Source organism: Vicugna pacos, chromosome 11 (assembly GCF_048564905.1).
Source record: "Vicugna pacos chromosome 11, VicPac4, whole genome shotgun sequence".
Classification (NCBI taxonomy): Eukaryota; Metazoa; Chordata; class Mammalia; order Artiodactyla; family Camelidae; genus Vicugna; species Vicugna pacos.
In genome coordinates, this window is record NC_132997.1 from 39,104,367 (window position 1) to 39,115,407 (window position 11,041).

General features: G+C 52.3%; 1 protein-coding gene across 1 annotated transcript; it reads right to left on the minus strand.

Annotated features, from left to right (window-relative positions):
* Nucleotides 1–42: 42 nt before the first annotated feature.
* Nucleotides 43–8,264, minus strand: ZNF488 (zinc finger protein 488). Its single transcript, XM_072972308.1, has 2 exons — nucleotides 8,187–8,264; nucleotides 43–1,399 (listed from the first exon to the last, which is right to left on the minus strand). The coding sequence occupies exon 2, from the start codon at nucleotides 1,242–1,244 to the stop codon at nucleotides 252–254; it is 993 nt and encodes a 330-aa protein (XP_072828409.1). The 5' UTR covers nucleotides 1,245–1,399; nucleotides 8,187–8,264; the 3' UTR covers nucleotides 43–251.
* Nucleotides 8,265–11,041: the final 2,777 nt, after the last annotated feature.

The window sequence follows — 11,041 nt, forward strand, 5'->3', positions numbered from 1 at the left end:
CACTTTGGGTCTATCGTCACCATACCTGGCATTAACAAAGTGCACAATTTCATGACTTTATTTCCTTCAAAACACATCACGGTTGCTGGTTGTCTTTTTCAAATTCTGACTTAACTGTTCCTCCTCCAACGGCCCAAGAGAGATGGCCCTGTGGACAACAGTGACCAGCCTTTTGAAAGGCAGGCCCAGGAAGCCAGCTCTGCATCACTGTCAAGTGCTGGACACTGCACCTAGAGGTTCCAAACCACCTGTTAACTGTGGGAAGTCATGTGCCGGGAGAGGTGGTGGCGCTCCCGGAAATACTCGTGACAGATGGGGCATGTGAGGGCCTCTTCTCTCAGCTTCTTGGAATGGAGGTCAGGCCCTGGCTGCTCCTTTTTGTGATGGGACCGCATGTGGAAGACCAGGTCTGAGGTCAGGCGAAAGGAGAGGTTGCACTTGGCGCACCAGTTCTGGGTGGACAGGCCCAGGGAGGTGAACGTGGGTGGCAGGAGGGCCCAAGAGGTGGTGGTGGAGGAGGAGGAGGAGGAGGAGGAGGAGGAGGGCGTGGGTATCTGGGCCGCCGCGTGCTTGAGCCACAGTGTGGGGGCACCCAGGAAAGTGCTACAGAGAGGAGCATTTTGGGACACCATTTGCAGATTCCAGAAATCACCCACCAGAAGCTTGGAACTCGAAAGTCGACCCCAGCAAGTGACATCCACTGTGTGGATGAGTCCCAGCAGCTCCCCCAGGGCATCTGCAGGTCTGCCTGCCTGCAAGACGGAGGCTGGCCCGGGTCTCCCTGCTGGACACCTGGCTGGCTTGCTGAAGGCACTTCTCTGTTCCCCTCGGGCTCCGCTCGGCCACCCTGAGAAGACCGCACTGCCAGCTGGGTCCCTGGGGATGTTCAGGGTCAGCTGCTGGGGGCCAGGCTGGCCGGCAGGGCCACTACGCTCCCTCTCCTGGGCCTGCCCGCCCCTCAGCCTCTTCTTGAGTTGAGGCACCTCCGTGAAGGCACTCTGCCCCTGTTCCCAGCAAGCCTTCTGGGGCATCAGCTTTGCCAGCCTGAGCTTGCCCGGGGCTGTTGACAGCACCATCTCGGCATAGGCCTCATCCCGGCCACCACTGCCCGTAGCAACCTCAGAGCCCAGGTGGTTCGTTTTCTCCAGTAGCACGGGCTTGTGTCCTCGGCCCTGCTCGGGTTCACTAAGCCTCCATCTGTTTTCAGCTGAAGGGCTCCGCAGAGCTCCCTTCCCGGCAGCCATGGGGACCGCAGGGCCTGGGCCAGCTGAGCAAGGTGGATGCTCTGGAAGCTGTCACTCTCTGAGGCTTCAGTGTTCTGGAGGGTTTGGCCAGGGAGGGGCCGTGAGACTGGAGCACTCCCCTGGTGCCGAGGCCAGCACACTTGGACCACAGGGCTCTGCAGAGAGAGGAAGCAACAGGTGGTGAGACCTGAGCCCTCCTTTCAGGGACACATCACAGCATGCGGGCTGCAGGGCCTTATAGAAAACCTCCTCTAACCCAGAACTGTGGTGTCTCGGGCCAAGTGCTGATAGAAGCATGAACTGGGGGGTAGACAAGTGTCAATGTGCATCCAGGCTCTGCCAGTCCTTAGCTGTGTGGTGTTAGACAAGCCACCCTTCTAATTAATTTTCTTGCCTAAGTTGGCCAGAGTCTGTCTTTGTTGTTTGCATACAAAGAACCCTCACTACTATGGATGCAGCAACTCAGCCTGACTCAGAGCACAGTGCCACCTGCTTTCTCCTCCAGGACGCCTTCAGGTAGGAGGGACCATACCGCACAGCACTGCCCCCAGAGGCCAGGCTCAGTACTGCCCCGCACCTGTCCGCATCCAGGCAGCAGAGGCCTATGAGAGCGCACGAGGCTTCCACCAGCCAGTTCCGACGTGGTTGACAACTCTAACATGCTTGCACCTTGATTTACAGCAGCTTTTGGCCCTTGCTTCTCAGCATGCTAATTTTTCTCCCAAATCATCAGAAGTGCCAGGACACTTTAAGTACTCGGAGACAGGAGTTCCCGTAGCACAGGTGGCCAGAGAATAAAAGCTGGACAAAAAAACGCTCAGACATGGCAGGTTGCATCCAGGGCTGTGCCTGGCCCCTGATCCCACACCTGGGTGGCGGCCACATCTCTACTTGGCCTGCCCCTGGAACAAGTGTGGGTCTCCACCTCTCCACTTGCCTGAAGTGACCATCCGTGCTTCTCCTCTGCTCACCTGTCAACTGTCAAATGTCCTTTTGTGCCAACCTGCTGGGCATTAACAGATGAACCAGTCTTTGCTTTGCCCTTGAGGTGCTCATAGCTGCAGGGAGACACACAGAGGTCACCTGTGACAGTGGCACCGAGGAGGAGAGGGAGCCATCAGCCCTGCTAGGAAGGCATTCATCCCTGATCAGCTCCACTAGGGAGTTGTTGAAACTGGGAAACCTATCCTCAAGCACCCTCCTCAACTGGTGAGCAGTATTTCTGGACCACACTCCAAGGAGTGTTCTGAGTTTTCATCATTAAGAAGTATTTACGCCCAAGTCCAGGAGGACCATGAATAGTAGGTGGGCTGAGTGCCTTCCTCACAGGGACATTGATGGGCTCAACAATGGAAGGCCAATGGACAGTCAATTGGAAGGCCAAGAGCCTTCCTCTTGGCCAGCCCCCTGCCCCAGATGTAAAAGGAAGCCCAGGTACTTGCCCTCCTTCTTTCTATCTCAATGACACAAGTCTGTGACAGGTGTTTTGCATGTCACTGAAAGAGGAGGACCCAGATCCTTCAATAGTAAACACCCTGCCCAATGTCCCCTGCAAGGATGAGGCAGAGCTGGGATTGAAACCCAAATGTGTGTCTCCAAAACCTGCTTTGGTTGCTCTGCCCATGTCACCCTCACAGAGCACCCAGTGGCCAGCACCAAGTCCAAACCATGTGCCAGCAGGGGGATCTGAGTCTCTCCCAACATTCTTTCCAAACTGACCTCAAAGGGGCTGCCATTGACATCAGAGATGAGCTATGACCAGTGTTTCGTGAAGAGGCAAAGGCAGCCACATTAGCCCACTGAGTGACCCTGAGCTACCATCCCACCTCACTCAGCCTCAATTTACCATCTATAAGCCGGGGTTGGGCTGAATTAGATCCTTTCCAGGTCTACCAGTGTATGACTGCCACTGGGATGAAGCCATCTCTCCCCCTTTCTCACAGAGTAACTAGTCTGCTTGAAGCCCTGTAGCTGAGCTTCCATGAGTTCACAGAGACACACACACACACAGATACACTCACACACACACACAGATACACTCACACACATACAGCCACACCCACACCCACACCCACACCCACTCACAACACATACAAACTCACGCAAACTCCACCTTTCTCTTTCTCTCGTTCTCTTTCTCTCTGTTCCCCAGATAACAGTTTAGAACTACCTGATGAGTTTCCCAAATCCGGGCAGGAGGCTGTCCCGCTGACCTCGTGGTCCAGCTGCCCCTGTGCGTCCCTCAGGGCGGCCTTCACAGCTCGGGCAACCTTGTCCAACCACAGCCATGTATGTCCATTCTCTAGAACTACCACGACTGCCCTGAGCCATAGATGGGACAACCTTCCTCTCAGCACTAAAATTTGGGACATGTGGTCTTCCTGCAGGATGGAATATTTCCTCCAAGTTTGCTTCATGATCCAAATATACAAGTCACCATTTATTGACTAGTCTTTACATGCCAGAGATGCTAAGAGCTTAGCACATTTTATTTCATGGAATTTTCACAACAGCCACGTGAGGGAATATGCAGCTCTCAACCCAAGTGTGTTCATCTCCAACCTGCAAATGCCATGTTGGCAAGCTCCGTACTGCCCTACAGCTTTCTGAGACCACTGCAAATCTGGATTCTACTGACTGCTGAGTCCACCCAAAATCGCTTCCATCAATGCTACCATCCAAATCTTACTAATGATATTGAGAACGAGAAGGAAGAAGAAGACAGGGAGGAGACCATGGTACTGAGCTGATGGGGACCCTCGGCACGCTGCCTGCCCTCCCTGAGGGTCACCACTCTCACAGGCACCACCACTGCTGAGTGAGGTCACTTAGGCAAGTGTGAAGTGTGTCCTACCAAACTTCATCTGGGGTCCCATCTAACCTTGGTCCTCTCAGTCTGCGACAATAGTCACAGCAACATCTCTCAAATGGAAAATGATGTGTCTGATGTGGCTTGTTTCTGGGGAGTCCCTGCCAGCTCCTAACGCTCTTGTTGAAGGCTGGCAGGCTCTTTCCCAGGGTCAAAGTCAGACTTGGAGTCTCATCCAGCTCCAGGCTACATGCACCTGTATCATGACCCCCCACTCCTCTCACTGGACCACTGCAGAAGTGTGAGGTCATCTCTGGAGAGTGAGCTCTGGGTCAGGAGACCACGTGCACAGCCTCCACCACCCTGTCCTACATGGACCTACCAATGCCCTTTGCAAATGGGGGATGGTTCTCTGTCCAGACAATCGCGGGGCAAAGCAGAGCTGCTCCCTCGTCTTTCTCCTTCTGCAGACACCAGCGGTTCTAGGAGCAAGTGGATCTGTGCAGCCCTTGTTCTTTTTTTCCAGTCCAGGGTTCAAGGACCTTCGCTGTCCTCCGCTCGCCTCAATACCCTCAGTTCCTTCTGGGCTCTCGTGTCCTGACACTATTTACTCCTTGTCACTCTTGTGTGTGTCCTGAGAAGGGGCTCTTCTTGTCTTCCTTGAGTCTTTCAGACTGAGCTCAGCAAGACAACCCTCTGAGCCACACAGACATCCCTCATTTCCACCCATGGTCCTACTGAAAGAAACTGATTTCCATCCCAGACTCTCCAACTTTTTCCCAGCCCTTAGATCATGGGATCATGAAGTGATCATCCTGGCGACCTTCTGAAACTGAGCTCCCCGGGTTGACAGGGTGTCTGGCCATGTCCAGCCTTTTCTCCCAATGGGGATACTTCTCCCTCAGGGTCCCAGTCATCCTGAACCACCAACTAGGGTTCTACTGACCAAAACAGGAAGTTTTCTGAGAGATGAAGCCTCACCCACGCCATGGTGTAAGAGCACATGTTTCTCTGTTTCTTCCCTTTCCTGGGGCACCGGCTGCAGACTCCGATCCTTCCTTCATGTGAGAAGCACTGGTCACACTCTGCCTTTCTGTTCATGCTCTAACCACGCTGTCCCAGGAAACATCCAGCTTTCCACCCACATAGAGGTTAAGAGTGTGGGTTCTAGGGTCAAAATACAGCTCTGCTCTTACCAATCATGCAAGCCTGGGGGTGGTGCTGATTCTCTCCCTGCCTCTGCTTTCCCGTCATAGGTCACCCAGGGGCCCACTTCATCAGGTGGTTGCAAAGATTAAATGGACTCATCTATCTAGAGTGCTACAGAGCACAGATCACTAAATGTTGGGTTGCATCAATTTATTATTGCACTAGTGCTTCAGGTCAGAGTCAGCCTCTGGGCTGCCCTCCTTCTGCCCGTGGACTCCCAGGGGCCAGCACATGGCAATGTTTCATAAGTGACCAAATGGCCTGGGCAGTTTCCTCCTTTGCCCTCCACTTACAGAGCGACGAATTCTTTGCAGACAACTGGATGACCTCGTGTTCCGGACAGGCCTGCAGACCCTCAGCACCCAGGTCAGCTGGCCAGCCTCCAGCTGTTTCAAGCTGCAGCTCAGAAACTAGGTCTTACCCAGAGATGCCATCTACACCAATGGCCAGTGCCTCCCTGCGCTGCCTTTCCTCTTCAATGAAAACAAATGAGAACAGAAAAACAAAATCTCTGGTGCCCCAATACTTTGGTTTCCCCAGACTGTGGAGATGCTTCTCAGACCTTTTAGGACGATTTCTAAAGACAAGCATCTTGTTCATGCAAACAGTGAGGTTTTCCTGAAAAGGGAAACACACAGGTTTTCTGGACATCCTCCTAGCCCTGGAGCCCTGAGAAAATTTAAAAGTGCAGAGATGTCCAGGCCTTTCTGGAGGCTGGCTGGTGGCACCATGAAGCAGGGAAAGAGAAGGACTTCCTAGCCAGCCCTCAAAGGCTCCATGACCAGCTCTCCTACACCCCTCTGGCAGGGATGCCTGCTATGTCCAAGCAAAATCAATGCAGGGCTCCCAGGATGCAGCCAGCTCCCAAGCCCACAGCGGGGTCAGCTGCAGCCCTAACACAGCTTGGCCACATGGACCAATTCCCGCGGCAGCCTTCAGGGGGCAAGTCCACGGTTGGAACAACAGACTGACTGCTCAGCCAGACTCCACAATAATATCAACGACTAGAAAGGAGGAGAGAGGCAGCCTATTGAAGAAGGAAAAGAAATTTAAAAGCACTGCAGCTTGAGACTTGGCCTTGACTCAAAAAAAAAAAATGTGACTATCTGTTTTAAAGAAAAATTGTCACCTCCTAGATTTTTGAAAAAGATATCTGCTAAGCAAAGCAGACACGATGGTTCTAAATTATTTGAAAAGCATCCCTTCTCCCCTGCGCCACCGTGAGAGTCCTAATACATGGGAAGTCATTGGTTATATGACTTAAAAGACAATTTAACTCTTCAATTGGGAAAACAGTCTCTCAAATCAAAGTGCCATGCTTATACCTATGAATTTGTCCAATGTTCTTTGATATAAAATGGAACAAAATTCTTTCAATAAACACTGCAATCCTCTTCCATCGTATTTAATTTTTGTTCAATTCTGTGTGATTTATCTATTGGTAGATTTTTTGGGGGGGTATCAACCTAAAGGTTAATTAAATAAGCTGCATTATCATTAAAATCATAACAAACTCAAGGGACAGATTAATTACAAGAACAAAAAGCTTCAAGTGTTAGGTAGTAATTAGCAGCTTTAAAAACAAATAGGTTTTCTTTTTACAACATAGTATATATACATTTTGTGTGTATATGTATGTGTTTGAACATACAACTATACATGTCATAAAATATCAAAAAATGACATCATGTCTATCTGACAAGTTACATTTTTAAGAAGCAAAAAACTGCTTTGATATACAATACCCTCTACATTCCTCAAAAATGAATCAGATTTGTTTTTCTGTATTTCTTCACTTAGTATGCCTTTGAGACAATCTTTTAAATTAACATGAAACATTTTCACTGTGGTCTTACATAATGTACACAAAAATATTAATTTCAAATGCTACAATAATTGCTATAAAAAGTCTGAATCACGCAACAGTAATTATGAAACCCAATTTCTACACACCAGCAGCATGGACAAGTATATACTTTACAAATTTACAGCTAATTTCTTGTATCAGCTCTCACCCAAATGTCTCACATGCAAAGCGCTGGCCTCCGTATTGTCTTCCCACAACTGAGCTCTGAATCCCACCCTCCCTCTCCCCACCAACCTGGCCTTACATGGCCTCCATGAACGATGGCATGGGCCCCAGTGTCCCCTCTAAATGTTCCTGCAAGATTTAGCTTCCTGGTGCTGTCTGTATCTATTACTAAAGGCAGAATGCCAGGAAAAGGATTCAATCAATGCCTTGTCTCTAAAGCCAAGTTTTGGGTTTTTTTTTTTTCTTTCAGCTCACCCTGAAAACTCAGAGCTTTATAATTTGATCTTCTATGTATTTTTCCCACAACAAGTGCTGAACAGGTTACATGCCCAGATCTTTGGTTACAGTCTGTTGGAGAAAAGCTCTGGGGCAGATGCACGGTCACTACTCCGGTGCCCAGCACAAGCCTTGGCTTAGAATAGTGGAGCAGCACAGGGTGAGTGAGTGGGTGGATGGATGAATTAAAAGAATTGCAGCCCCAAAAGTCAACCTAGGAGAACAAGGACAACAAAATTCCAGGGTGGAGTTCTCGTTGAGGGGAAGGGAAGGGAGAGGAAGGCAGGAGAAGAAAGAGAGAAAGGGAAAGAGAAAAGGAAAGACAGGGAAATAGATAATTAAAAGATAGAAAAGAAAAAGTGAGGCAGATGAGAGAAAAATACAGGAAGACACAAGGAGACAAAGGACAGGCAGAGGCAGAGAACAGGGACCAAGTAGCACGAGAAGAAAAAAAAGGAGAGATGGAGAAAGCTGGTGACAGAGAGCAGGGAAGACCCGGGCAATCAAAGGCAGGACTGAGAATCTGCCCTGGGGAAAGGCCAGTAGAAATGAGATGACTCTCGACCCCCACGCCCACCCGCGGCCCCGACCCGGGGGGCAGGACAGCGCGTCTCACCTCGGCTCTCCCGCGGCGCTGGGCGCTGGGGACGCGCTGGCAGCCCCCGCCGCCTCCAGGTCCGGGGCGCCGACTCGCGGATCGGAACTAGGCGTGCGAGCCCTGCGGGCCGGCCGGGCCCCGCCTTCCCGGGCTGTCCCCGCCTCCGGGGGGCGGGGCCTCGGGGACCGCCCCGCCTCCGGGGCGGGACTCGGGGACCGCCCCGCTCCTCCGAGACCCGCGGCCTTCCGGGAGGGGCCTGGGAGCGCGCCGAACCGGCGGAGTGGAGCGCCTGGGAGACCCGCTTCCGAGGCGCCGCTGGCGGGGGATCTGGACTCCTTCTGGGAGGCTGCGCTCGCCGCTGCTCACCCGCCTTCCTGTGCCCCGCGACTTCTCTCCTTTTGGGTCTCTGAGACCCAGGTGACAGCCAGGATGTCAGTGCAGGTGGTCCGCGCCCCGCGGCGGCAGATTCTTCGTGCGCTGCCCAGAGACCCCGTCAGCGCCCTGGACTCCCCTTCCCCCTCAAGCCTGAGCGGCCGCACAAGCTCCATCTTTGCAGCGTCCTGAGACTCTCCCAGACTTCACTGGAGCTGACCCTCGGCCTCTCTGCCTTTCCTGAGCCTCCTCAGTTCTGAAACGGTAGCTTTGTGCCAGATGAAGGGGAGTTCTGTGACTTCACAGAATGCAAAGGTGTCAGGGAACTTAACTACCTCTGGAGGGTGGAACAAACCGGGGCCTGAAGGGTGGGGACTGGCAGGAATGGCTACATTCACATCAGGGCTTGGACTGTCTAGGACTGCCACCTGTAGGGAGGATGAGAGGAGATGGGATGGAGTCTCAGGTAACCAGAACTGTTGCAAGCGCAGCCAGCTGTGTGGGTCACCTTGTTTGAGCCCAGGGGATGGGCGGAGCGGATTAGATTGGGGAAGAGAGACTCCATGAGAGGGAGCCCTAAGTCCCTGCTCCTTCCTTCCTCCATTTACTCAGTAAACGTCCTGAATGCCCCTGAGAAGGAGAAGGGACATAAGGTGACAAAGCTCTGTGCTTCTCCCCAAGGTTTTGGAGCATCTGTTACACAGATACGATTGTATAGGAACAAAATTATAATGAGTCTGAGGTGGGGAAAGGTGGGGAATGTGACATTCAGAACAGACATTAAAGCTCTGGGTAATAGTCCCCAGAGCAAAACTTTTCTTCTTTGAAGAGAGCTTATTAATGAATATGGACATGAGAAATCAAATCCCTAATGTGCAGTCACACAGCCTTAGTGAAATTATGGAACTTCTAGGGTAACCTTGAAAATAATTTGTCCACGTAGATTTCTGTAACTAACTGAACTGTTATTCAAGAGTGAGCACAAAACAGGTATTTTCAGAGGTATAAAGCCTAAGTTTAACGCCCTCACATCCTTGGCGCACAAACTCCTAAAGAACGTATTTCGGAAGGAGGGAAACTGAACCCGGATAAAAGGAGAGAGTTTCAAGAGACAGTGACTGGAAGTCTAAGGTCAAGGCGTCAGCAGGGTTGGTTTCTGATGAGGCCTCGCTTCCTGGGTTGCAGATGGCCACCTTCACTGTGTCCCCGCCTCAGGGTGCTGGGGGGTAGGGGTGGAACACGATACCAGCAAGACGGCACATCTTACAAGCCTCCCAACCCTTTACAAAAGGAATGGGAAATTCCAAGATTTGGGAAATGGGGCCCAAACAGAAGAGTTGGGGTGGGGAACAGGGAAATTGGAATGTACCCCTTTCTCATGGCTCAGGGGTATACTTTTGAGCTTCTTACATACACGTGCTTCCTCCCCAGCCATGAACTGCAGGTGTCCTTCATCACCTACTCGCAATATGGCAACATCCTCATGCCCCTCACCTCAGACAGGTAAGTTTTGCTTTGATCCCCCCAAGGGATCAAAGGGCCTCAGGGAGAGGCAGGAGCTGAGAGGTTCCTGGAAACCCCATGGGGATTCACTGGGTACAGGCTGGGCTGGGTGGGCTCCCCCCAGTGCCCACCTGAACCCCCAGCCCCAGCTCCCTGGCTCCCACTGACCCATGGCTGCAGTGGCACTGGCAGACGCCTGTGCTGCTAGACCATCTCTGCCCCCTCTAAGCCCTGCCCTCCACCTGTCCTGATGGTGCCCTTCCCTTTTCTCAGCTCAGTCTGGCTGAGGGGATCTCCTTGATCTGGTGGAGCAGATATGTGGGTCCTTTATGAATACTGGCCAGCTGCTGTGTGTGCCACTCCCTGCTCTGTGCCGGGTGAGGAGGAGACAGAGTCAGAACCAGGGAGGGAGGGATGGGCGATGTTAAAGTGCTGGAGACTTCAGGGGAGGGGATCTGGGTCCCTTGGTGGGATTGAGACAGGAGACTTCCTGAGTGTGGTTCGGAACACCAGGCTAGGCTAGGGTGCAGGGGGGAGGCATGATACACCAGCAGCAGAGGTGGGCCATAGATGGGCCCAGCAGTGGGCACAAAGTCCTCGAGGTGGGACAGTATGGAGCTTCTGAGTAGCTGGGAGGTTAAGATTCCCATGATGCAAGTGACTGGAACCCCATTCAGTGGGTGAAGCACCAAAGATAGGATGAGGACATTTGGGACTGGATGCATCCAGGAATTGTGGCACAGAGCCACTCTTCAGGACCTTGGAGAGAAGCCAGGAGCAGCAGGTGAGCCGGAACAGCAAGGCTGCAAGGGAGGGAGTGTGGGGGGTCCTAGTGCCTGAGGACAGCACTCCCCGAGACTGGCTCCCAGGAGAAGAAGGGACTGGACTTCCTACTCAGTGAGCTAGAGGAAGGCAAAGTTGTGTGCATGTGTGTGGTTCAATTTTAGGAGAGAGACTGGAGTAGGTTTGAAGTAAAAGAAAGCAAGTCTGCGAGGAGA

Bases quoted from the DNA above. Each gene is read 5' to 3' on its own strand.
- ZNF488 (XM_072972308.1), bottom strand. From the start codon at position 1,244: ATGGCTGCCGGGAAGGGAGCTCTGCGGAGCCCTTCAGCTGAAAACAGA.